Source organism: Labrus bergylta, chromosome 20 (genome assembly GCF_963930695.1).
Source record: "Labrus bergylta chromosome 20, fLabBer1.1, whole genome shotgun sequence".
Lineage (NCBI taxonomy): Eukaryota > Metazoa > Chordata > Actinopteri > Labriformes > Labridae > Labrus > Labrus bergylta.
The window spans coordinates 2,505,136-2,531,945 of record NC_089214.1 but is presented as its reverse complement, the minus strand read 5'-3'; the positions used below and the strand labels follow the sequence as shown (position 1 = coordinate 2,531,945).

At 44.5% G+C, this 26,810-nt stretch overlaps 2 protein-coding genes across 2 annotated transcripts in view; one reads left to right on the top strand and one right to left on the bottom strand.

Moving 5' to 3' along the window:
* Nucleotides 1-15,624, top strand: part of lmbr1 (limb development membrane protein 1) — a 37,429-nt gene extending 21,805 nt beyond the window's left edge. Inside the window, exons 10-17 of the mRNA XM_020652081.2 lie at nucleotides 2,353-2,442; nucleotides 3,566-3,642; nucleotides 4,141-4,218; nucleotides 8,071-8,144; nucleotides 8,389-8,479; nucleotides 9,239-9,305; nucleotides 12,299-12,460; nucleotides 12,915-15,624. Coding sequence (XP_020507737.1) covers nucleotides 2,353-2,442; nucleotides 3,566-3,642; nucleotides 4,141-4,218; nucleotides 8,071-8,144; nucleotides 8,389-8,479; nucleotides 9,239-9,305; nucleotides 12,299-12,460; nucleotides 12,915-13,000 — 725 coding nt within the window. The 3' untranslated portion in view covers nucleotides 13,001-15,624. The remainder of the gene's footprint in view (nucleotides 1-2,352; nucleotides 2,443-3,565; nucleotides 3,643-4,140; nucleotides 4,219-8,070; nucleotides 8,145-8,388; nucleotides 8,480-9,238; nucleotides 9,306-12,298; nucleotides 12,461-12,914) is intronic.
* On the bottom strand, nucleotides 1,097-26,810 carry rnf32 (ring finger protein 32). Its single transcript, XM_065949148.1, has 8 exons — nucleotides 26,802-26,810; nucleotides 25,696-25,942; nucleotides 25,039-25,181; nucleotides 23,255-23,412; nucleotides 22,168-22,276; nucleotides 17,071-17,238; nucleotides 16,134-16,368; nucleotides 1,097-1,227 (listed from the first exon to the last, which is right to left on the bottom strand). The coding sequence occupies exons 1-7, from the start codon at nucleotides 26,808-26,810 to the stop codon at nucleotides 16,138-16,140; spliced, it is 1,065 nt and encodes a 354-aa protein (XP_065805220.1). The 3' UTR covers nucleotides 1,097-1,227; nucleotides 16,134-16,137.

The window sequence follows — 26,810 nt, the reverse complement described above, 5'->3', positions numbered from 1 at the left end:
CAGCTCTTAATTGAAGATAAATTAAATCCGCTAGCCTGACTACCCAGTTTGAACCAAAAACTTCTTCAAGAATAATGATACACAATATGCATCATTATGAGCGTTATCTTAAGATTAATGGAGATGAATAGAGAGTTCAAGAAGTACGCTTAATGCTCAGATCTTAACCTTGTAAAGCAGCTTTGAGAGGAACGGCGCTCAAGTTTTTACCAGATTATATTTGTTTTTGTTTCTGATCAAATATACAAATATACTGCAGCACAGGTACGGGGGCTTTCACACCTGTCCACACTGCCCTCTCAGACCCTAAGCTGCTGATAGCAGAGCAACAGAGTGGCGGTCCAGATGCTCTGCGGCACGATGACCTTGTCGTTGCCTCTGTTGTCTCAGCAGGATGTTTAGCATTTGTGTGGGTGACGTCACTTTTGACTGTGCTGAAGGTTGGAGAGGATACGTTGAATTACTCCGGCCGTCCTGGCTGCCAGAAGCCTCACTCAGCATCTCTGCCTCGCTGTAATTCAGTCCTGTACTTGATGCTGCCAGCAGAAGCAGAGAAGGATATATTTAACTTCAGTCTGGAGGAGTGATGTCATCGTAGATACTGCAGTTGTAGTCAAGCTGTTTCGCTCTGCAGCCTGACACAAGTGATATTATTCTTTGTTCTTTTGTTAGTTCTGCTAGTTTTTTATGACTTTTACAAACCAGACATTCATGTGATCAATGATTTATCAGTTTAGAGCAGTGTTTGGATATGTTATGCACAGAGGTGATGGATTAGTTTACTTGCAACTGAGCAGGTTTGGCTTCCCTGAGGCTGGGTTCAGTTAGTCTCTGGAGAAAAAGAGCGCTTGAACTGTCCATGACATTTCCTGTTTTGTTGTGACTGCCTTTGCTCGGAGGGTTCAAACTTTCCCCTCTTTAGATCCCGGGACAGGTATCTGCGAGGGCACAGACGCACTGTTCACTCTCTCCCTGTCTTTCTCTCCTCAGTTGCCTACTTAAAGCCATCCAGACAGGGCGTGTCGTAATAACACAGGGAAGAAACCGGTTTGATCAAAGTGATTGATTCTTTGCTCCTGTAACAAAGATGAAAGATGGTATTTTTATTGCACGCTAGTAACGGTGTAACACTGAACTAATTGGTCTTGATCTGTCAATCACCCCAGGGGATGCAAATGGATACTCTTCCACTTTGGCTCCAGGGGTCCTTTACGCTGGTGCGTCAACCTGGAAGGAAAACACAGTAAAATAGATAAATTAGCCTTAAATGAGCCGGCCCTGCGGTTTTCCTGGAGAATCCCTTGCTGTCTTCTACAGCTCGCTCAACCAGTTGTGGCATGTGCGAGACAGCTCCTGACACAAGAGATTATTTTAACTTGTTTGAGATCACATTCGTTATGTTCGAAGAGGGATCGCTTGTTTTGATGGGATTTCTTAATAAAGATGAGTCAAATACCATTAGACAAACACAGTGAAAATGTAAAATGCTCTTGACATGTCATTATCTCATGATTTTTTTTCTTTCTGATTAGATGGATCAGGTGAAAATACAGTTTACAAAAGTTTAAGTGCTCTGACAGAAATAGTTAAAGGTCCAATCAGTGAGCTGTGTAGTGAGTGAGATGATAAAGGTATCTTACTATCTGATCATTAAGGAAACATGCTATGTTGAAGTGCTGGCTTCTCTGACAACAATGCAGCAGCCAGTATGTCCTCCTTCTAACTTTAGATTCTGCTCCTGAATGCTCCGGATTTGTTTGGACCAGAGAAGGTAGGCGCTTTTAAGACCCCCCTCCACACGGCCGTTTTGGACGCCCCTCGGTTTGCCAGATATGAGAGCAGTTATCAGGTCAACAGGTGTTGCAGCGATGGAAGCGGTCAAGAGAAGTGGTTCAGATAGAAGTGATTGTACCCGACCTAAAAAGCCTCTGCATGTTTCTAATAAGCTCCACGAGCAGAAACGTGCTCAAACTAGGATCAATATTGGAGATGCTTTTGAAAAATGGAGAGAGGTTAGAACACAGAAAGGTTTACAGACCCATGCAGAGCTGGATAAACACTGAAGCTTCAGAGTCCACCACATGGTGACTCTAGAGAGGAGGGGGCGGGAGACAACTCTGTATGATGTTTAGAATGTAGGCTGCAGTACTCATTTTAAACACTAGGTGTCAGAGTTACATATTGCTTCTTTAATATATGCAAAATGTGGTGCTTACCTGTTTAAAAGAATATTAAATCTACTTTTTAACCATTTTGATCTTTTATTTGACACTTATTAGACTTTCTAGCAGTCTTGAGAAAACGTGGTCATGCCACACTTTTCATTACCTTCAATTGTTTCTGTTTCTGCAGGAGCATCTACTTACACTTACACTCGAGGAAGCTTTGCTCACCAGCTCATCAAAGAACTGGACAATATCAGGAATCAGAGGAATAAATTGGGTAAGTATTTGTATTGTGTGACAGGGCTGAATTATTTCTCTGAAAGACTCTAAATTGCCGTGGAAATAAATGCCAAGAAGTTTGCTTTTTACATATTGCTGACAGCCGGCTGCTTTCTTCCCGTCTGCCTTAATTTCTTAATTTGGACCTAGACCAGAACTGCCTGATAATTTTCCATCCATTTTAGGATATTATAAATGAGGCCTGAGCCTTTTGGGGAGTAGAATTGGGGGAGGGTGGAGGGGAGAGGGTGGGGGGGAGGGGGGCACAAAGGCACTTAGGATATTGGAAAAGATGCAAACTTTATATTGTAGCAAGCCTTTTAGTGATGTCATTAATTTAGAAGGATGGTGCATATAAAGTGCACTTGGCAAACTTCTTGGGCAAGCAGGGTGGGTGCACTTTGAGAATAAAGAGGACTAACAAGGTTGGAAATGGAGAAAGAAAGTCAATATGGCAAGGACTGGAGGGCAGACAGATACACATAGTACGTGGGGGGGGGGGGGCTACGGATGACCATAACAGAAAATAAAGTGCAGTCAGTTCATAGTACAGTCTGTCAGCAGTGTCTACAAACATGACTGATGAGCTGTTAAAGTTAGATATAAAGTCAAACTTTCATCTGGTTGGGAAGAACGACACACATTAGTTTCCCACCACACACACACACACACACACACACACACACACACACACACACACACACACACACTCACAATCTGACCAACATATCATTGACAGAATTAATATCCTAGTCTTTCTTTGTATCCAGGATTTATTAAGGCAGTAATGAGTGTGTTTAATTACAGAGGAAGAGCATCATTTCTAAAAGTTATGAAATAGATGTAACCTGAAGGCGAGGAGGAGGGAGGGGGGGGGGGAGGGCGGGGGGGGGGTGATTGTGTTTGAGACACACATTCGTGATAGGTTTTACCAAACCCACCTGTACAACTGGGGTAAATAAAGCCAGAGGGCTTGTGGTCGTCTTTGATGAGCGTATTAATTAACCAACAGTAGAAAGTGGTTTGTAAAGGGCCATTTAGCTCGTCTTTCATTCTTGTTATTAAAAAGTTGGTTGTCGTAAATTTCTTGAGCCTAATTAACGTCACATTTTGATTCTCAGAGAGAAGAAAGAAAGCATCAGGTTGGGAGAAGAACTTGCTGTATCCCATAGTGATGCTGATCCTGCTCTCAGGAACGGTGAGTGACCTATCATTAAGCCCAAACTGTTTACTGATGGCGCGTTCAGCCTGGCAGGTGGCCAGGGGGACTAACACCCTACACCTCAAACCCCATCCTCACTCAGCTTCCCCACGTCGCCTGGGTGTGGAAACTTCTTTTGTTTAATAGCTGTTTAAGACAATGCTGAATAGCCACCTGCAACAACTGTGATTTTCAACAGATTATAGTGTGGGAACACTGTTTATGCCGTCTGATATCGTTGTATAAGGCGTAAAAAGGCCATGTGAGAGGCATGGCACGTGCACCAAACAACCCCCACATTGTTCAGGCTTTGCAAGGCTTAATGTGGAACAGTTTACAATCACAAGGTGGTTATTATGCATTACCATACTTAAGGATCAGCAAGGCCCCCACAATTCAATCATATCATGATGTTGGATACTTTGTGGATTTCATCAATCTTTTTTATATCCATGTCATGTGTAAACAAATCTTTATCTTCCTCTCTGTCTGCAGACAATCTCTGTTCTTATGGTGGCATTTAATATCCTCTACCTTCTGGTGGATGAGACTGCCATGCCCAAGGGATCCACAGTAAGCCTAAACCACACACACACACACACACACACACACACACACACACACACACACACACACACACAGAATGTAAACTGCTCTGAAGCTTGCCTATCAGACCTTCCATGTTCCTGTCGTTGACAATCAAATTCCGGATATGCCCAGATGCGTGATGGAATAAAAGGCCCGACCAGATGTTAATCGGGCTCAAACCTTGTTCCCCTGGTTTTGTTTTGGAAGCTCATTGAAAGTCATTTCACAGCCGTCTGCGGATTCAATGAGCTAACTACGTGTCTGCTGGCCACAGTGTGAATAAGCTGCTTCTGCTCCCTCCTGCAGCAGCACACAGGGCCAGGTGAAGGGCTCTCACTGTGAGCCACACTCACAGAGATTCTCATCTCCGCCTAACATGCAATGTGTTTTAAGCTCTCCTTATCTCATCTCATCTCTTCTCTGCTGTGACAGAGGACCATGTCTGTGTGTGTGTGTTTGTGCGCGCGTGTGCTTGCATGTGTGTGTGCGTTTGTGGTTGCATTCTTGTCTGAGAGCAGGGAAACATAATGTATCCTATTTCTCCCTCATTCCATTTCTCGTCTCGCGGGCATCTGACAGAGCTGCCTTCGACATTCCAATTATTTTATTGAGCAGAGATGTTTTCTTTGGCATGACACATTGCAGAAAATCCCCCAAATTACACTTGTCATGCAGCTTGAATCTGTCCTCCCTGACAGTATGGCCCCACTAAATGGTTTACGCGTTTGTGAGCTGGATGGATGCCACACCTCTGATCTCACAGCGCTACGATGGGAGGGGGAGGAGGGGGGGAAGGTCTCGTCCTCCAAAACAATCGATACTGATATGATATCCATCTATCTATCCAGCCCGATTAACCCCAGCCTCCAACACTGAATCGCTCTGCCCCTGGAGCACAGAAATCCCCCCACAGCTACCTACAAACTGTCTGTAAAGAGATAAGCACAGAGGAGAGAAAGTGATAGTACAGAGAGCGGCTGTTCTGAGGTCTGGAGGAAGCACTGATGGTGCGAAGAGACTCAGACTGTGGGAAAGTCAAATGAAGCCCTGATGAGCTGATTGTTGTGGGGGGGGGAGCTGAATAGAAGTGCCCTGTCAATGTTTGTCTTCCCTTCCCTCCAAGTATCCTGCAGTAGTGCTCAGCACACTGTGCAGAGGAAGGATGATGAAGAGGAAGAGGAGCAGGTGGATTGGAAAGAGAATGCAAGGATCAGAGAAGGAGGAGGTGAACTGGAGAAGCCTCTGTCAAAGGACATGTTGTTTTACAGCTTGATGATCAAGCACTAAGAGGAACCAATAAAATAGTTACTGCAGGCCCTTCTCTTTGGTAGCCGCCACGCTTGACACTGTAAAATCAACAAAAGGCCACAACAGGAGCACAATTCGGACCTCACTAAAGTTGCCCTTCTCTAAACATGTTGCATAGCATCACCTTCAAGTGTTCCCAGGCATGCATACTTCTGATATGACCTTTTAACTTTTTAAGCGAGTTCCAGTCTTGCCATGACAGATTTTCTAAATTAATTTTAAAACCTTACCGACTGCAGAACTTGAAGAAAAGCTTGGATTCCATTTTGGTTCACATATCTCATCATTGTCGTTACACTGCAGACACTAATTCAGAACTAATCAGCAGAAACTTGGTCCTGAAATGAGGGAACCATTGGACAGGAGGGTCCTGACGAGAGAATGACTGTACCACTGGGACTCCTTTTTAAGAGCATAACTCACCTTTTATTCTCATCTCTGTTTACTTTCATGTTTAAAGATGTAGAAGCAGTTTGGGTGGAGATGCAGAGAGAAATGTGTCTATTGTGATATTACCCGCAACTATCAGAGCAACAGAATAAAGAATCCTCATCCTTCTTTAATTATCTACCCGGGATTAAGAATTGGTTGTTGTACAGTTGTTCCCACTTTCAGAACTCTGAATTTATTAGTCCCTCTATATATCTTATAGCCTTTGTTTTTATGGCAGCTCCTCAGATTTGTGCTGTTAAAGAACGTAAGATAAAACACATCTATCAGCTCCGCTTGTTTTCTACGTTTAAAGAGCATGACGTTGCATTTACTAACTCACCTGAAGTCAGGACGGGCGGGAAGCGTAGGCTTGAATGTTAGTACAACACTGATGGCCTTGCCACTGCACCGTTTATTTTTTATTAAGTGATGCAGAACAGTACGGGACGAGCAGAGCAGTACTATGTGGGAGATGAGACAATATGTGTTAACACTTAAGTGTGTGTGTTTGGAGTGCGTGCGCCTTTATGTGTGGGGGGGCAGAGATTGTGTTAAATAAATAGAAAATCGAGAGACAAAATAAATAAGTCAATAAAAAAATCTTCCTTCCTTCCACCCCTCCCTCTCTTTATAAGTGAATCTCATCTTCAGAGGAGGCCAGTAAGCATTTCAAAAAACGAAAAAGAGAAACTAAATAAATACAAATTAAAGGGAGGTATTGCTGCACAGGTATTGCTGCTAGGTGAAACAAATGCAACATGTCTGCTTAAAGAGCTACGGCAGGCAGCACAGATTAACGTTCCAGCCCCCCTCCCTCTCTCTGACACACACAAACACACACTCCGTCACTCCTTCTGCTACTGGAATGAAAAGTAAGAGTTGAAAGAGGGCGCGATGTGAGAGCTAGCTGTCCAAAGCGCGTGCATATGCACATACTGCCAGTGCGCACATACACACAATCTTAATGCACGGCCGCCCGCCCGCCCTCCCTCCATTAATAAATTACATCAGATGCTGTCTGCTAATTCCCCTTGTAAGAGAGAAAGAGCACTGCACCATGGCTCTGCAGTAAGCTCCCAGAATGACAGTTGCATAAAAAGGCATGAAACAACCTGCCAGGCTTTCCTTTTTTCTTCAGGCTCTTTGACAAAACAAATCAAGTTAGCACACTCAGGAAAGGTACTAAAAAAAAACACCCATCAAATAATAAACCAAATCTGTGTTTAAAAATATACTCTGGATTGTTTCTGCAGGTAAAGTAATAAACTGTAATCAGGCACGGTACCTCGATGTCATGGTGAAGTGCTGTGTTTGAACTGCAGTGCTGTTCAAATACATGGAGTTATGTACAAGTGATCTCGGAGAGGATTGATTTTTAAAAGACTGCACTCGTCATCAGATAAACTTAATCCTTATGAATACCTCTCTACAAAAGCTGAATTTGCAGCATTCACTTGTTTGCATTTTACAATAAACTTAAACCTCTAGAAGTGAACTCTGTGAGGTCTTAAGTTCTGAATGTGCCCCGTACAACACCCTGATCCCTGAGAGGATCAACACTAGTGCCAAGGCCGACAAAGCAAATATGAATCACTTGACGACACAGATGCTTGGTATGTGCAGCGTATGGAGATGTATGTGTTTTTCCTGCTCTAGTTTCCAAAGGTCTCTGAGGTTTAGGGGGCGGAGGGGGTGTGGGGAGGAGGGTTATTCACCTTGTGTGTTTGCTGAAGTATTTGTTTTGTTGTTTTTATGTTTTTGGCTTGCTTTCAGCCCGTGCACTCTCCTTACCGTAAGCAATGTGCCGTTTTTGTTTGAACACCTGTTCACATATTGTATGATCGACAGTGATTTGAAAAGAGCCTCTTTCATCTTGTTCCATTCATTGCTCAGCCAATTTGATTCTGTCTCTCAAGTGGGGGAAATTCTTCGTGCACGGCGCGCTTACTTTGCAGGATTTCTGTAATTGCATGTGTGTGTGCAGCCAACTGGAGTGCTGTCGTTTCCCATCTTCCCTTCTTTATTTGTGATGTGTTTATATAAGGTTGGTGTGTGATGACATTGAATTACCTCGTTTTTCTGTCTTGTGTCTTCCAGGATCGAGGCATTGGGAACACCTCTCTTTCCACATTTGGCGTGGCTCAGGCAGCGCTAGAGATCATCCTCATGTTGTATCCTTTCAGTGACCCCCACCCTCCTCCTCCTTCCTTTGTCTGTGGCCGAAGTAGCATGCTCCATGGCCAAGAGCAACATTGTCAGGGCAGCTTTGTTTACCCAGGACATAGTTAAGCTGGACACCTTCCGGAACACAAGATGTGCTGTTTCGTCACCTTTTATGGTAGCTGAAAAGGTGCAGAGTCAGTGAAGCTGCTGTGCACAGAAGTGTTGTTGGTCCTTGATTGATTTTCTGAACAGCTACTTGATGGTGTCCTCTGTCGTCGGCTTCTACAGCCTGCGAGTCTTTGAGATCCTCACGCCCAGGAAGGATGACACGACCATGACAACGGTAAGGCTGGGAAGGAGGGAGAGTGTCGGGTGAAGTGGGGGCAAGGGTGCTGAGACTCTTCCTGAGATGCTGAGGTGCTCGGGGACCCCCTGTGTTTCCTCCTTAATTCCTCTTCTGTCCCCCCGCCTTCCTCTGTAGTCAGAGCTCCTACTGCTCACTAATGTTTTCCTCGGGGACCCTCAATGGCTTTAGTTGATCTGTCCAATATTTGTTTGTGTGTTGCGCAAACACCGGCAAAGTGCAAGCCCCCCTGTCTTGTACATCAGAGGGAGAGTGGGGTTTTTTGGGGGAGGGGGGAGTGGAGGATGTGTGCTCTCTTTGGCCCATAGTAGCACCCATTCACTTGGTAATGAGTTTGGGAGTGGTGAGGCTTGTTAACTAGCCATGACGCTCCAGTGAAAGGGCTTGAAAGGACAACAGAGAAAACCTGGTAATGAGCAACTTCAGAGCGACTAATTGTACAATATGTTGGGCCAATTTAACATCGAGTGCTCGGTGCATATGTGTGGCCACATTTTAGCTTTCTCCTCCACGCCTCACAGTTTTCTCCCTTTACATAAACCTGTACATTATAAAGATACAGAAGCTGAAGTTTGATATTCTGTTGAAGTTGAATTACTGTACATAGCACAGACTCTTGCACTTTCTGCTTATTTGCACTTCTGGTGAGATGCCAAACCTCATTTCGTTACTCTATACTTGTATATGTGTAATGACAATAAAGTTGAATCTCATCTCATCTCATATTCTTATTTGTAGATCATTGGTTGCTGTGTGTCCATCTTGGTCCTGAGTTCAGCCCTGCCGGTGATGTCCAGAACTCTGGGTGAGTACAGGTGTTAACGTGCGTATGTACCAATTCACACCAAGCCTGTGTGCACTCATTAAATGTTCACAGCAATACTGAAGTTTTGTTAAATAGGCTTTTTCTCCTTCTCGTTGGGAGAATAAGCTAAATATGAAGCTAATGTGAGAGCATTTAGCTTAGCATAAAGACAGGGAACAAGGAAAACATCTTAGCCTGACCACCAACCTGAGACCCCCTAAAACAGTCTTATACCAGTGTGACTTATATTCTGGATTTTCAGGTTAGTGTTAATTATCTCTTGAATTGCTTGTAGGCGCTTCTGGATGGAGCCAGGCTATCCTCATCCCCGGTTTTAAGGCTTGTGCTATGCTAAGCTAATTTGCTGTAGCCCTATGTTTACCCATAGGACAAAAGAGCGGTATCGATCTTATCTGACCCCAGCAAGAAGGATTTCATAACAACCTCACCACCAACAACTGGACAGAAGATATGCTCCCCCTCCACAACATTTTGTCAGTGCTGCCACCAACAGGAGATCATTAGCGCTAGCTGGTTGAATAGTTTCCCATAGTGACACAGAGAGAGGGTGAAGGGGTAAAAATGACAGGAGAAGCAGCATCACAATGGGACTAATAAACATGCAGAGTTCAGAGCACAGCTGTTCAAATAGCTGTGTGTGTGTGTGTGTGTGTGTGCGTGTGTGCGTGTGTGTGCGTGTGAGACCAACAGAGTGGGAAAAGAGGACGCAGTGAGCATACAGTGACTCATTGGGGGCTTTACAAAATATCAACAGGTTCTGCTTTGTGACGCTGAATAGATAAAAAGGAATAAATGCATGAGACAGAGTTGAAGAGAAGAAAAAAGGCCTTCCAGAGAAGAAGAAAGACGTACAGAGAGTTGAGTGTGACGAAGTGAGATGTTAAGAGACAAGAAAAGGTATTTGTGTACTGCTGTGTTTTGTGTGTGTCAGTGTGGGAAACATGAATTGTGCAAGAGGACAGGGAGACAGAGACATGAAGTCTGTCTGAAGCTGTGAAATCATCACTTTTTACACAGACGTTTAAAACATAGAAAATCTGTGTTTAAGCTAAAGTGTGTTTCCAAAGTTGAGTTGTTAACCTCAAAACATTGTGAATTGTAGGAATGAAAAACTTTTTTTTCTAGTGCCTCTAGTGCAGGTCTGAAGCCTAGAATATACATTTGGTGTTATAGTTTAAATCAGCTCTTCCAAGTTTCTATATTTTAATCATTCCCATGACAAGAAAAACAACGCTTGGGTGTGAAAGAGGTCACTTTAAAGGAGCAACACGTAAATGTGGCTGTCTTAAAACCGCCTACCTTCTCTGGTCCAAACAAATCCGGAGCATTCAGGACCAGAATCTAAAGTTAGAAGGAGGACATACTGGCTGCTGCATTGTTGTCAGAGAAGCCAGCACTTCAACATAGCATGTTTCCTTAATGATCAGATAGTAAGATACCTTTATCATCTCACTCTCTACACATCTCACTGAGTGGACCTTTAAGTGATTAACCCTCAGAGAATTATCACCTGCAGCTCCTCTCTGCTTTACCTGGAGCTTCATAGAGAACACAGAGACTACCTTCTCTCAGGCAGAGGCCCAAAGCTAAACGTTAAGACAGTGAATAATGGACTCAGTGATAACTGTGCATGTAAAAAGTTGACATACTAAAACTTACATAGGGATGTTTTTGGAACTCTGTATTGTTTATCGACCCATGCTGAGTCGTGAATAATGGCCTTTGGTATTGTGACTTGGAGCTGGTGTTCCTCACATACAGACAAAATAATCTCACTGAGCCTTATGTGCTTCTCGGATGTATGACTAACTGAGGGCTCGTGTATCCAGCCCTTCTACTGTTAGCCTGCTATTCCAAATGTCAAGCATCTTTTTACCCCCCCCAATTAGATTTTGTCCGATTACCAAACCGAGATCAAAACCCCGGGCATTAGAAATGGATGTAGTCAGACCACAGTGGCCAGCTGTATCGACTGGGGTCTCCATCATATCTCTCCCTGGCTCTTCACAGGCAATTTTGTTAAAGGGTCCTCGATGCTCGCAAACTGCTTACTGCGGCTGTAAATACATCTCTGCAGACACTGAATCGATTGGACGGTCTAATTGACGACAGAGGTTGTGAAGATGTTACCAGAGAAGTAGAAAGTGAAGTGCCACGTCTCCAGATCATTTCTGCATGTACAAAGTTGTGGTTGCATAGATTTAACATAGTGCTCCCTTTGCATGCAAAATGATTTTAACACCATTAGCGGTATCAACCACAATTGTACACATCAGGTTAGTGGAAGCTGAATTACATCTCTGTATAACTTCATAATTGGAGGTCACAGTCGATCCTTGCGGTTGAAGCCTGAAGCGTTAACAGGAGAACGAGGCGCTGATGGCTTCCCCCTGCAGCATTCAATCAGCTGAGAAGGCTGGTTTGAAAGCGGTGTTGCTACGTAGAGCGGCGAGGATTCTGCAAAGAAAACCTCCTTTTTCTCTGTCTGAAGATCCTGAGGGAGACATGAAGTCCACCTGCACACCTCTGCTGCTGCTATACTTAGCGAGCCATTCTTTTAAGTCATCCAGGGAACAATCTTCACCTGCTGCATGTTTCCTGTTCTCCAGTACGTTGTTCTCCACTCTTTAGTTCAGATTGAGATTCTGTTCAACTACACGTAGCATTGATAGAAAGACAAATATTGTCATTATAGCATCGTGTAGAGGACTCTGTTGACTCTGAGACCCCCCTCCCGCCCCCCTTCTGTCTGACAGAGATAATCTCCAGCTGTGAGGTGCATGTGTGAACAGCCAGATCAGGAGAATCTCTGGAGCAGTCCTCCTGAAGTGATCTCACTATTTTCAGGAGTGCATCTGAGAAAACAGCTGTAAAGAGTTTTCTGTTGTTGTCAGAATCCAAAAAGAGTCGATCTGCTTATTGTTTCTCTCTCTCTCTCTCTCTCTCTCTCTCTCTCTCTCTCACTCACTCAGGTATCACCAGGTTTGATCTCTTGGGAGACTTTGGGAGATTTAATTGGCTGGGAAACTTTTACATCGTCCTTTCATACAACCTGCTGTTCGCCGTCGTGACAACACTCTGCCTTGTGAGGACGTTCACCTCAGCGATAAGGGAGGAGCTTCTAAAGGCCCTTGGTAAATTGATCCGTGGTTTTTTTTCACTTGTTCTGACTGTTGATTAGATCCATATTTCAGTCCTGCTCATTCTCTGCCAGATGTTTTATAAAAGGTAAAGAAATCTATTTAATGACAACTCCTCCTAATTTCATAACACCAAAAGGTGAGTTCAGACACTGACATCATCGACCTTCTCCGGGGTCGGGAAGGGCGATCGCGTTCATTCCTCTGACAGCACGACCTCGAGCGAGAAAATGGAAGAAATGTTAGCGAGATGCAATGTGCTGCAGGACTGACATGTGACAGAGGATGGGGCTAGTCTCACAGGCTTGTGGTGACAGGCCCCGGGTGTTTGATACACAGCATAGGATAGCGTTAGAAAAAGAAAAAAAAAAGCACATCAATACCTCTGTCTAAGTGAAAGTCTGAGGCTGTGTAATGAGATTTCTCTCCCTTATCTCCTCCTGCCCAGGTCTGGATAAATTGCAACTGTCAAACAGCCCCACAGACCCTGAATCCGGGAAGCTCTCGGCCAATGGGCATCAGAAAACTCTGTGAAAGGGACGATAGATCAGCACACACACACATGCACGTCTCCACACACCTTAGCACAGCCAAAGGGAGATTTCGACAGTACCGCCTGACTGCTGAAAGGTGAAAGGGATTGGAAGGAACTTAATAAACCCGGGCAGCGTCTGCCGGATGCTGCAAATGGAGGGCCGAGAGCAATTTAGCTTCGTGACATTCCATCCTCTGCGTCTGGGATGGAGGCTGGGACAGAGCCAGGGATGAAGCCTGGCATCACTGCAGTGACCTTGATGTTGACCTCAAACGTTGACTGTGACATTAAACCACCCATCTCTTGCTTCAGGGTGCGCTCTCCCACCCCCCCCAGCTTTACTTCCTGTTTCTTTGACAGAAGCTGGTGAAACGATTCTCTTCTACGTCCTGCTCTTCCTCTCCATGCAGCACAGACTATTCCGTTAAGACTTGTTTTTAAACGTCCAGCTACAGTTCTGATTGTGATGTGAACTGAGACAGGAATGATGATTTGTTGAAGCTTAAAAAATGTGGAAACAAAAAATGCTCATGAAGCATGAAAGTCATTGTTTCACTTCTGCAATACAACTCACTCGATATGCATTAACGCCGTTGTTCCCGACCGGCCTCACACTTTAAACACTCGTGCTGTCGTCTGTCTTTTGATTTGGCTTTACTCAAGTGCGCTTTAACTTAATCGATGATGTCATTCGATTGTACGGAGTACGATAAGAACTTTTTTTAGGTGCTCGAGATTAGAGTAGAGCTACTCTCCAAATGGGGAAACCACGAGGAAGTCAGGTCCACCTCACGTCCACTTTTAGAAGCTGGGCTGCAGCTGGAGCTGATCCTGTGCTCCTAAACTTTAATTATGCACATGGTGAGGAAATGTCATCACATTTTTGCTTACCACCCCCCCCCCCCAATAAAACCCCCATCTATTTTAAATTCCCAAGGCGCTGAAGAACTGGTCAAATGTTGTCTTCTTGTAAATGTTGTATCTACATGTAAATAATGTGTTTCATACCTCTTTTGCATTATTTGGGTGTAAATTATGGGGACCCTCCTGGAGCCCTCTGAGGGTCTGACTCACTAAGCTATCTGAATTTTGTTGTACATATTTTTGGAAGTGGAATGCAAACGTGGAAGTCTTCACATGCAGAATGAATGATTGACAAACTTTGTTAAGACTCAGTGACTCAGGCCCCGTGTGCGTGTTGTCGTGTTGCTGCATCCTTCTTTGTCTCTAGAACCACCTTAATGCCTTATATGACAAGCGTCTCGCAGGCTCCATGTTAGGGTCGTCTTTGTACCTGTGTGTGTCTGTGTCTGTGTGTGTGTGTCTGTGTGTGTGTGTCTGTGTGTGTGTGTGTGTGTGTGTCTGTGTGTGTAGACAGTTCCACTGTGATCTCCCGTACACCACAAGTTCTCATCTAAAGCCAGCTGGTCAAACATACACAATGAATGTTGTCACAGTATCTCTTATCTGGTGAGAGGATCCGTTATGAGACGCGTTCATTAGCCTGAGTTAGCTAATGCTAATGCTGTTAATTGTATGGTGTAATTGGTGTCGTGTGTTTTAATGGGGGCTAAAGTGACGGGAACGAAAAAGGAAGTAAGGAAACTGATGACATTTTTGTTTGCATTTTGAATTTCTTAGGACAGGGACAGTTGTACTACAGAGCGTTCTGCCGTTGACTGGACTTTGTAAACAACGTGCTGCTCTCAATCACACGTCTTTTTTTGAAGGCGTTTTCTCAGATACCACAAAAATGTCATTCCCCACTGTCTCTAAAATAAATGCATAAAAGACCCAAAAATAAACCTTTAAAAATATATACATAAAAGCACTGGTTGTGTTTGGAAATAATTAAAAACACGTCTCCTATTGACGCCCCAAACAAAGGTAACGTCATTTCATAGACTGAAGTCAAAAAAAGCCCGTGCTGTTAATTGAATTTTTCCGGTAAACAAATCAGAGCAGGGAATGTCTCGTAAAGGGCGAATCAAACCGGTAACCATCCCTAAAACACCGGACGACCGTGCTTCTATTTTTGAAAGATGTCATTTCAAAGGAGACTTTTTTTTTCCCACATTAACTGGATTTTCTTGTCTGTCGTGTTCAATTCCATTTGTTTTTGTTCGTTTCCTGTTTCTGCAGCTATTTTAGTGACATTTAAGACTGTGAAATCTAAAGATAGCCTCAAAGTGATATGGACGACCAAAAGAGGAACTTTTTAAATTGGCTAATAAGATCTTAAACTGTTGAAAGTATCATTTTTAGACTTTTATCTTAATGAGCTCAATTAACCCCCAACAGCTTTGGTGGATTTTTCTACCAGCTCCTTCGTACTTAGCAGGAAAACCACACCGCTGATAGAACTTGAGAGCCACACTCCCCGCAGCAGGCCCAGCGGCCCGTGTGGTTGTCTCCTCAGTCCGTCTCTGTGTTGGGGGACGTTGAGAGTTGGCCTGTGCTGTAAGTGAAGCAGCTTTTTTTTTCTGTCTGTTGGTCTCTGCATGTCATTTTTTGGTACATGTTTTGTGAATGTATTTAATTTTTTACGATTTCTCAGTTTGCTAAATGTACGTTTCATTATTTCTGATGTTTTGTGTGTTCGCAAATAAAAGTAGAGAAACTCCTCGGGTACATCCCTTCATTCGGTTCATGCCTGAGCAAGATCACCCATCTTTCTGTAAAATTACATCCACAACCTCCAGTATTAAAAATGAAGCTGATGCTGAAGTGTAAAATCCTGCAGTTCCTGGAGTGTCCACTAGAGGCTGGCTGCAGAAGCACAGGAAGTCACATACACACCCATTCTAAAAAGCCTGTTTTTACAGCAGAGATGAACATGTTTACAGCCTGGTTCAAAAAACCAAATAGGTGTGATTAGCTCATGTCTGGATGGACACACACTGTACGGGGGGTGAATGTTTTGATGACTCATCAGTTTTGATTTGATGAAGGATAAGAGTTATTCACAATAAGGCGTGTAGCTGACCTGATTGACAGGTGGGCGCGGTGTAACGGTTTGTCAGGAGGTTTAAAACCCGCCTCAGCTCCAGCTCTCAGCCTGTCGTTAGGTTGACTGAAGTTACAAATACTACATCTGCATGTAAGGGCTTTTAAAGCGCCACATCGCTGTACCTGCTCAGATGAGTTTTTTGTGGTAGGCGGATCTGCACAGGGGGCAGGAGGGTCTGCTGTCGACAGTAAAAGCCTCGAAAGCCTCCAGACAGGGTTGGTGGAAGATGTGGGAACAGGACAAGAGCACGGTGGGTCTGTGTCGGCCAGGGTTGGAGGTACTCCTTTGGGCTGGGAGGCTCGGGTTGCCCAGTGGCGTCAGGCAGATCGGGCAGTCCCTGACTTCTCTCTGGACGACCTGTTGATTGAAACAGACATACCTTAAAATACTGCACTTTATTTACTTTATAGAGGTCTGTCTGCATAATCAGAGGTAAGTGGAGCGTTGGTTAGGGGGTTATTTCCATGTGTCTGTGGAGAACATCCATCTGAACACAAATCATCACGCACAGATACAGCTTCCTGTGTTTGGAGGCCGACATCTTTAATGTTCAGAGTTTCACAACAAGCTGCATGTCGCTCTAGAGTTTGGACCAAGGTACGTGTTGAAAGGTAATTTACTGTTTAATACTCGATCCACTCCTGCCTTTATTCAACCTTTATTCCACAAGATAAAGAAGAAAAAGACGTCTCCTTTGCACACACCCCGCCCCCCTTTATGGAAACGATGCTTGTTGCAAAGAAAGCAAACAATGGCGCCTCATGGAACATCAAATCTTAATGTGTTCTCAGTGGAAAGCCTGCCGTGCATTATTAGACCGTCCCGTGTTTTTTTGTAAACACAGGATTAATATTGTTCCTCGTTTCCATTCACCTGGTGAACGTGACTGATCACCTCTGCAGAGATGTTTGCCGTCTGCACAGCAGCTGTGATGTCGTTTTCCCCGTGCAGGCATCGACATGTCGAGGGAAAAGGCAAGGCTTCCAGAAAGAAGAATCACACTGGGATTATTACAGATTTTTTTTAAACGGGGGCCTTGACGTGCGTCTCGCTGCTGACCTGGCTCTGTATCCGGTCCCAGTCGTTCTCCCCGGGTTCCGAGACGTTCCTCCTCTCCAGCTGCTGAAACACTCGCCTGCTCGACGACAACGAGCGGTTGATATCACTCAGAAAAGCCTCCGTGTCGGTGTGACAGTATCGGACAAAGCTGTCATTCAACTCCTGCAACTAATGAGGAAAAACCATTTTAGTGGCACAAAGGACGCCATGTGTCTTTCAGATACACAATAGAGTCGTGTTTTTGACGAGGGCTTGTGTGTGTGTGTGTGTGCGCGTGTGTGCGTGTGTGTGCGTGTGTGTGTGTGTGACAGGGTGCAGTTGTTAAACAGCCAGATCAATACAGTCACGTCTCCCACTACCAAAGAGGATTAATGGAAACCAGTAAAAAGAGTGTGATGGTGCTGGGAGACATGGAAATGCACACATCTGTGACACGTTGAGCGTCTCAGGAGAGAGATGATAGATGGACCACAGTGTGGTTCTTTTAAAACAATAAAGGTTCAGTCTGTAACGCCAAACGTGCTGTGAGGACGGAGACGTTTAAAACACAAACACAAAGTGAATGATTAAAACCTAACAAAGCCATTTATCTCAGCCGTTAAAAAAATGTTATTATTAGTTTTCGTCCGATTGAACTTGGACTTCTGCCGCCTCGTTTATCATCCATTTCAAAAATGCGGCGTCTCCACTTGTTGCAGCGCTCGGTCGCCCTCCCTGTTCTGAAATTGACAGGTTTCAAAAGACGTCACGAGTATCTGTCCTCCCAGAAATATGTCTTCTCCCATTTACAGCAGCTGTTGCTAAGCAACGATTAATGTCTGCATTGTGGACGTTTTGTGTCTGCGAGACATTTTCATTAGAAAAAAAAAAAAGCTATTTATAGAAGCAGGTTTTTTTTTTCTCGACAGCGCCGTGCAGTTGACCAATTGACAGAAATGTCCCCGTGTAACAACGTCGTCATTAAAATCGAATGGTGAACAACTGAAGCGTCTCCATGACAACGGAGCAAACTGCATCTACGGTTGAAGCGACAGACGGGTGAAACCTCTGGAGAGCAAACGAGTACTTTCTTCAGTTTAATGACTGATATCATTAAACTACATTAATGTGTGTCAGCAGCTGATCCATCCATCGGCTGATTTTGATTCTTTTATTGATTAAAGGCGATTAAATAATTGTGGAAAACACCCTTCACAGTATCCTCAGGCTACAGTCAGCACCTTCACATCACTTGTCTGCATAGCTCCAACATTTTCCCTTTACTGTCTCGTTTAACAGAGAGGAGCAGCCACATCCTGACAGCACTCTGAAACAACAGAGGAGCAGATCATTTAACTATCAATATGTTTTCATTCACTTTACGATGCAGGAAATGATTAAAAGTTAAGTTACAGATGAACGGGCCTGACACTGGTTACAGCAGCTTCCTGTTCACCACACACCAGACTTAAAGTCAGGGTTGGTCATTTTCCTCCAGATCCACTTTTTAAGATTTTGGAGTAAATTGTCTTTAGGTCCTGACAGAAATTAATAACTCGTGTTCTCTGAAAAAGGAATGAAGAGAATCCATCATCTGTATCAGTTTGTAAGTCTAAAAAATTCAACCAATGTCTGCCACAAGGTACCAATCTGATGAACCAATCAGACGCCTCCCTGTCTCCCTGCTCGCTCTCTACCTCTTGCCTGCCCACACCGATGACTGATGAAGAGTTTATACTGCGAGTTATACTTTAACACAACAAATTGATTATCTTGCCTCTCAGTTGCGGTTCATTTTTTCTGTGAATGAGCGAGACAAAGAACATGTCAGTATTTTCTTCAACAGTTGAAAACATCTCCCTCCATAAGATAACCTGTTTCTTAAATACTGTGAGCCTTTATTTGATATTATCCGTCATCATTACATCACAGCTGCCGGCTAAAAAATTATATTTTTGAATCCAGCAGTCACAGTGGCAGGTAAGCGAAAAAGGTTTATCTCAAACCCTGATCCAACTATTATCTATAACACATTTCACATTCGGGGCGGCGGGTGCTGGTGTCGATCCCAGCTGTCATTGGGCGAGAGGCGGGGTTACACTCTGGACTGTTCACCAGCCAATCACAGGGCTGACATAGAGACAGAAAACCAGCCACACATTGGGGCACGCTGGTGGTGCAATGGTTAGGGTGTGCGTCCCATGTATTGAGGCTCTCGTCTCGAGCGGGAGGCCCGGGTTCGCTTCCACCCGTGGCCTCTTTCCACATGTCATTCCCCGCTCTCTCTCTGGTTTCAGACTCTATCCACTGTCCTCTCTCTCCCTGGTTTCAGACTCTATCACTGTCCTCCCTCTCTCTCCCTGGTTTCAGACTCTATCACTGTCCTCTCTCTCTCTCTGGTTTCTGACTCTATCCACTGTCCTCTCTCTCTCTCTGGTTTCAGACTCTATCCACTGTCCTCCCTCTCTCTCTCTGGTTTCTGACTCTATCACTGTCCTCTCTCTCTCTCTGGTTTCAGACTCTATCCACTGTCCTCTCTCTCTCTCTGGTTTCAGACTCTATCCACTGTCCTCTCTCTCTCTCTCTGGTTTCTGACTCTATCACTGTCCTCTCTCTCTCCCTGGTTTCAGACTCTATCCACTGTCCTCTCTCTCTCTCTGGTTTCTGACTCTATCACTGTCCTCTCTCTCTCTGGTTTCTGACTCTATCCACTGTCCTCTCTGCATTAAAAGCCCAAAATAAATCTTAAAAAAAAAAACAGCCACACTCACGTTCAGAGAGTCAGCAGTTAACCTAACGAGCATGTGTTTGGACCGTGGGAGGAAGCCGGAGAGAACCCACACATGCACTGGGAGAACATGCAGACTCCACACAGAGAGGCTCCTGTCAGACGGGGATTCTAACCAGGAACCTCCTCGCTGTGAGGCTAAAACGCAGACAACCGTGCAGCCCAAGATCAGACTAATCCTACTCATAAAGATTCAAACACCACAGACAAAGCAGCAGGAGCAACTCGGGGGTTAAGTGTCTTTCCCAAGGACACGTTGGAAGCTGGGGATCGAACCCCCGACCGACTCTCTACCACTGAGCCACAGCAGTCTATAGTAAACAGAGAAAAGCAGCGATATCCTGACAATTAAAAACCTGAAACATGGGAATGTTAAGTCATCTTTGCATTGATTATTCATTAGAAATCGAGGTGCAGGTAATTTAACGACATCTGTGAAAAGTGATTTCTTTACATGATGTAACACCTGCTTGCACACATGTACACCTTTTCTCCATCTATGACTCACCTACTCCCACACCCACACAAACACAAAGCCCCCCCTCCCTCGGCCTGTGACAGGAGCATCAGAATTGCTTTACAGCGGGGCTTTTATCACTAATTAAACAACTGTTGACCATCGGGATGGAGGCTTTTATGAGCCTGGCTGACTTTCTGACAGTCAAGGCAAACAGATCAGCCTCCTCTGAACTTTGCCTTTGCTCCACAGGAGACGTCGAAGGGGAGAAGACACGGAGGGTGAAGAGGGGGGGAGGAGGAGGCGTTATCTCATAGCAATCCATCTATGTGTCGGTGGTGTCACTCTTAATGTGTTGACTCAGGGTCGGACCTCCAGAGTGAGTAAAAAATTGAAAGCTGGGGCAGCAGGAGAAGCTGATAGGATTTTCTAAAATGGGGCCGATACGTGGAAGTGAACACCTGTGTCTCTGCGGTACAAAAATGCTTTATGGCCCTCCTGCTCCAACAAGGAAAAAAAACTAAGAATAGATTTCCTCGTCTCACACAGGTTCCAGCCCGGCACTAACACGCCTGTTTGCATTACAGTCAGCTAAGCAAATAAGTCTTCCCCTTGAAAATCAAGTCAGTCAGACTTGTCAGCGCTGTGTTGCTCGGCTCAAAGCTCTTGAAGATCATCCCGGCGTGACAAAAGACATGAGACAACCTGATGACCACCCACAAACCACTGAATCACACGGTGTGAATGTAAAGTGACTGACAGCGTCGATGACTCCGTCCCGCAGCGTGTGGACCGGGGGACATGCGGACCTTAATGTGTCGGAACACCAGTTAATTGGCTCTGTAAATTCTGCGTCTTTGTTTATGAGACATGTAAACGTTTGCATTTTCAGGGCAGATGATGGACAGTGGACGGGGGGGGGGGGGGGATGGGTAGGAAGCCCGGACCCTTAAAGACATTAAAAGTGTGGCCCTCACACATTTGTCACTTCTGCTTAATCAGCCTGTGAAGCGCAGGGGGGGCACTCTGCATGATTACAACAATCCTCACAGGGACTGAAGAGGTCCTGTTCTTAAAGAAACTTAACACACAGCATTATGTATCGGAGCTGTGAGCATTTCAAAGCAGGGTCCATCTATTGTGTCAAGAGCTGCATAAAAAAAGGTGGATGTGTGGTGAAGGGAAAAGGGAAAGGGTGACCGGTCTTAGTCTTTGGTCATCTGGGACTTTGGTTGGGGGAGGTTCACTAGGTGGCAATGTTCCCTTTTCCTGAGAGCGACCATGAAGGCATCACAGCCTCAGAGTGGAACGACTCGAGGCCACTTGGAAATAATCCCTCCGTCAAGTCCAGTCGTTGCATGATTTATAGCTTTGAAATAGCAATTGAGAACAAAGACTAAAATGACAACCCGGTCCACCTCTTCACCCTCACCCGTCCGACCCAGGAACACAGAACACACACACACACACACACACACACACACACACACACATACATCAAACATCGAGACAGATGAAGGTAAAAGCAGTCCCAAATAAAGCTTTCACGTTGACCCTGGAAGATCCAGACTGTTTGACTCAAACACAAAACACTCTCCACATTATTGGACAAACAGTCTGTGATTCACAAAGCATCAAAAGAAGCAGGAGAGGGTGAGAGCAGGTGAAGGTGTGTGTTTTTGTGGTTGTTGTCTGCGTGTGTGTGTGTGTGTGTGTGTGTGTGTGTGTGTGTGTCGGCTGGCAGTGGGGTCAGAGAGTCCCTGTAACCCAGGGCTCAAGATGAGACGTTTGTCACTGAGCGATAAGCTCCTCTGTGTGTTCACTACGATCTAAACAATCACAATTAATCAATAAGTTAAAAATCCACACTCACCTTTGCTTCAAAGAATTTGCGTCTCAGTCGTTCATCTTTTGGACAGACAGACTTGCTCAACTTTCGGTACCTTTTTCGAGCCACATAGCCTCGCCAGCACGCTTGAATTCTACGCACACACACAATAGAGCCAGTCAGCTTAGACAGCAGCCACATGCAGACAGAGACCTCTGAGACCAGAGCGCTGCAAGGCCGAGACAACACCCAAAAACATTCAGGGCGTTCTCACTAGGCAATCCATACCGCGCCCAAGCACGCTTCACCCCTAAAGGCCAGATCGTTTGACTAGTGTGAGCGCTCCGATCTGTGCTCAAGCTCGGTGCACTTTGACCTGGTACAGTTCATGCACGGGGACACAAGGTGGACAAACAGACACACGAGTAAGATGTTGGATGTCTGAGTGCCCGCTGTCGTGATTAATACATTATTAACTGGTTGTTTGTTCTTTACAACGACAGTGGTCTATTTACTGTCTCTAAATCAGTGTTTCTCAAATGGGGGTACGTGTACCCCTAGAGGTATGTGGGAGTACTGCAAGGGGTACGTGACAAATGTAATGTAAGAAAAGTTGCATCACAACAAGCCAATTAATTATTTAAAGGAAAATCCATACACTGATTTAAGACTTAATTAACAGCATTTGTTCTCAACTTGAGAATATTCATTTATAATCTAGCTTTATGTGCAGAGCCGCTTCAACCAGAGGGCCTCCGTCTGTTGACCTGAATTGTTCAGCGAGCAAGCAGGTAAGTTCGCATGCTAAAAAGAGCGCAGCCATGAAGATAAAAATGAACAGGTTGTTGAAACGAGGTAACGAATCAGTTGCCGAAAATGAGGTGGAAGATGAAAAATGTTCTTGGGGGTAAACACTGAAAGGGGGTACACAAGCCAAAAAAGTTTGAGAATCTCTGCTCTAAATAGTGACACTTATAGAGTTACGGGACGCGTGCCCCTTCACAGTCCGGATGGTACGTTATTTACTGTGTGATGAAGTTTTGTTCTGGGTTTCTGAGGATGGGAATGTCTGCAATCTGTGTTTATTGAAACACGATCTATGTCATGCATTTCTGTTTTTCAGTGCACGCACCTGGTGGCACAGCGGTGTCTGAAGAGGCGCGCTGCATCGCGGATCACCCGGGTCTCATACGGCTCCTTCCTACACATGGGGCAGCACTTCTTACAGGAAAACCTCTCGAAGGCGTGCAGACAAGCTCGGTGGAAAATATGAGAACAGGACAGCAACACCTACATAGACACACAGATATATATGTGAAACAAAGGTTGTATAAGATGAAACAAGAGCAAGCACGGAAACCTATCCACAGCTCTACGGGTCGACTGCATGGGTCACCATCGCTGCAGAGGACAATGCAGAATGTGTATTGGTCGTCTGTTTGTTGTATACAGTCTGTGCACATGTGGTGTGTGTATGTGATCCTTCAGACATGCTAAATCTGTGTGTATTCATGCACCTTTTTCAGGAATGTGTGTATCTACTCTTAAGTGTTATTTGCTCAGAGGATAGAGGGAGTCAGCATGACCCCCAGTGGGCCGGCTGGGACCAGGACCAAAGTGTCCTCTACCTGTGAGGGGGGACTCTTTTATCGTCTGAAAGGAGGCACACAAAGCAGTTTACTCTGATCTCCAGGGGAGGCGGGCGGGCGGCGAGGGGGGGGGGGGTCATATTGATTTCCCATTGTTTTTCAGGCTGACCAACACACTCGGTGAACAGTGAAAGGACCCCCTGCAGGGTACAGTTTCCAGGAGCTCAATCAGAGCATCGAGAAATGTCAAAAGGCAACCGACTACATTTAATGCCGAAAACACATAATAGAGAAGTTAAAAACACAAAAACAGAACATGTGTTATTTTTTCAAACCCTGCCTGATTCGTAGTTGGTAATAAAATAATGAGAAGTAATTCTTCTGACTCAGTGAATCTGCTGCTGTAAGCTTGTTTTTTATGAATAGTCATATTATTGCTTGAATGCAACAAGACAGCAGCACACAAACGCATCGTTACAATATGAAGGCTCGCAGGGAAATGGCAAATCAACAAAGATTCTCTCCTGTCACTTTCCCTTGTTAGCAGGCTCTAATTAACTTCCCCCCCTCCCTGAGTCAAACTTATATTTACACGTGCATCTATGGCAACTGTGCTTTGTGAGGGCCGACTATTCTAGTCCCACATTCTTGAGGAGATTGGCATCTCAAAAGGGGGGATTGGAAAGGTGTAAAAGACTGAATGACCCTCACAGTAACACACTGATTGCTACATCATCACGTCACAGTTGAGTTCCAAGGCAGTATGGGTAAATTTGTACAGTTGTCTACACAGATTAGAACATACAGGAACTGCAGGGGGAGGGGGGGGGGGGGGAGAGAGAGGGGATGTGGGCGTGCTTTGTGTGTGTGCTCGTGTGGATACACAGGTTTCCCTAGGGACGGACAAATCATTGGAAACATGAAAAAAACAGAAAAAGTTCTCAGATAGTGTATTTATTTTATATATTTGGGGTCGGGTACCAGAGGGATGCCGGTTCAAATCCCAGTGCAGACTAAGGGCGCACTCACATTAGGCAAGCTTCACCCCTAAAGTCCAGTTTGTTTGACTAGTGTGAGTACTCTGATCCTTGGCACCACTGCAGAGGTGAGCAAGGCAACGGACCTTCAACTGTTCTGTTGCTCTTTCATGTGCACCCCCCCCCCCCCCCCCCCCAATCTGACATCTCTTCATTAGTGCTTTTCCATAGAATCCTGTTTGTGTATTTCAGCCTGCGTTTGTGCAGCATGTCTCAATAACAGAGTTTTAATAAAGGATATCTTCTTCTTCTTCTTCTCTTTAAAAGTAGCTGCTGTGTTGGGGAAATACCTGAGGCTGTAGATGAAAGTCCTCCTTGCATATTGCACAGGGCTGCGCTGACTCCCCTTGTTGAACAGACCTCGCCTTCACCTGCCTCCATTCATCCTCCGTCAGTCTTCCTGCAGGGCGGGCCACCAAACCCAACTTCTGTGCTAAAAGAAGAAAAATAAATGCACAAGATACTTTTTTTTAACCTCTATTTTACCAGGAAAATATTCTCGTTGAGATACAAGAAGGTCCTACCGAAGACAGCAGCCTCAAAGATAACAAAGACAGACGATACACAGACATGTCAAGCTTTAAGCAGCGAAACATACAGTCTTTAAATGTTCCTTTGTCCTGCTTTTCAAATCTTCCAAGCTGACTAAAGGCTCTAGTTTAAGGTGACTCTGCAGGTCACCATGACGACGGAGCGAACACACTGAAAGCTCTTTGACCAAAGACAGAGCGAGTTGATGGAGTGACTAACATGATGAGTCCTTGAGATCGAAGTCAGCAGCTGCTGACAGATTCAGGAATCAGCAGACAACATAAATGAGAAGGCAGCGTATGAAGTACGGCCTCATAAAGAAAACTGTAGCAATGCTCCATCCTTCAGACGATGTGGACCCAAACCAGAGACAGCGTGGTACTGAGTCCAACACACATTCAAAGTGTTTGACTTACCTAATGTTAAAGGAGGTAGAGCGGCATCCAGCACATATTCTCTCTCTTCTTCTTTTTGAGGATCTGGTCTCTGTAGACGGCGGTCAGCTGTTCCTCTTGCTTGTGGATTTCTGGCTGCTTCTCTTCTTTTGCTTCTCAGCAAAGGGTCAGTGAGCGGGAAATGTGGACGCAGCACGGTGCGTGTGATGTGGTCTTGAAATGCAGCCGAGTTAACAACCAGGTTGTTGCTACCTTTAAGTGTGAAGCCCTGGAAAAATAAGTGTTGTGATGTTAATCATGTATTTAAATACATTAGTGAGCAGCCAAACCTGATTTCAACCCTGGTAAAAGTTGGAAACGAAGACTTTATGTTCATCTTTTTACCACTAAGGCAAAAAATACACCGAATTATAAGAAGACACACAAAGACACGAACTGTCCAGACCGAGTAGTGGCAAAAAAAAACAAGAAACAAGGTGGCATCAAATGTTGAATGCTAACTCAACAAAATGTCACAATGGAGTCAGTCTAAGAAATCACTTTATTCTGGTTTGCATAGTTTAAAAAAGTCTAAAAGTTAGTTTATTAGAAACTATTATTAATTATATAACATATTAATCATACATCATATTTATTAGAAACTATTATTTATCAATACTATTAATTTTATTATTATATTATTAGAAATAGATCATTTCTAATAAATTACAGAATGAGTTGGTTCTCAGTTGAAACGGAAGTGACGCGATCTGATTAAATATCTAGTTGTCCGGTTACCAGGCAACCAGAACAGGAACCTTCTGGAAACCCCGGCAAATAATTTGTTTTCAACTATTTAAATCTATGGCAATAAATACACCGAAATATTTGAAGAAACAAAATGAATGTGAAGAAACACACCGTCCAGGCCGAAACCGGAAGTCACGCAGGTGTTAACTAGATGCTAAATATGCTACGCTACCGGACACATAAACAAACAAACACTCCGTCTTCTAACGATATTATCTTACAGTTAAAACACAAAGAAAAGTCTAATAAGTGAAGGTTTTTATACGAAGAATATTAAATATATAACATGTTTCACCTAAAGTCACAAACATAACGAGTAAATATTTAAATATTCAAACCTTCCGCAT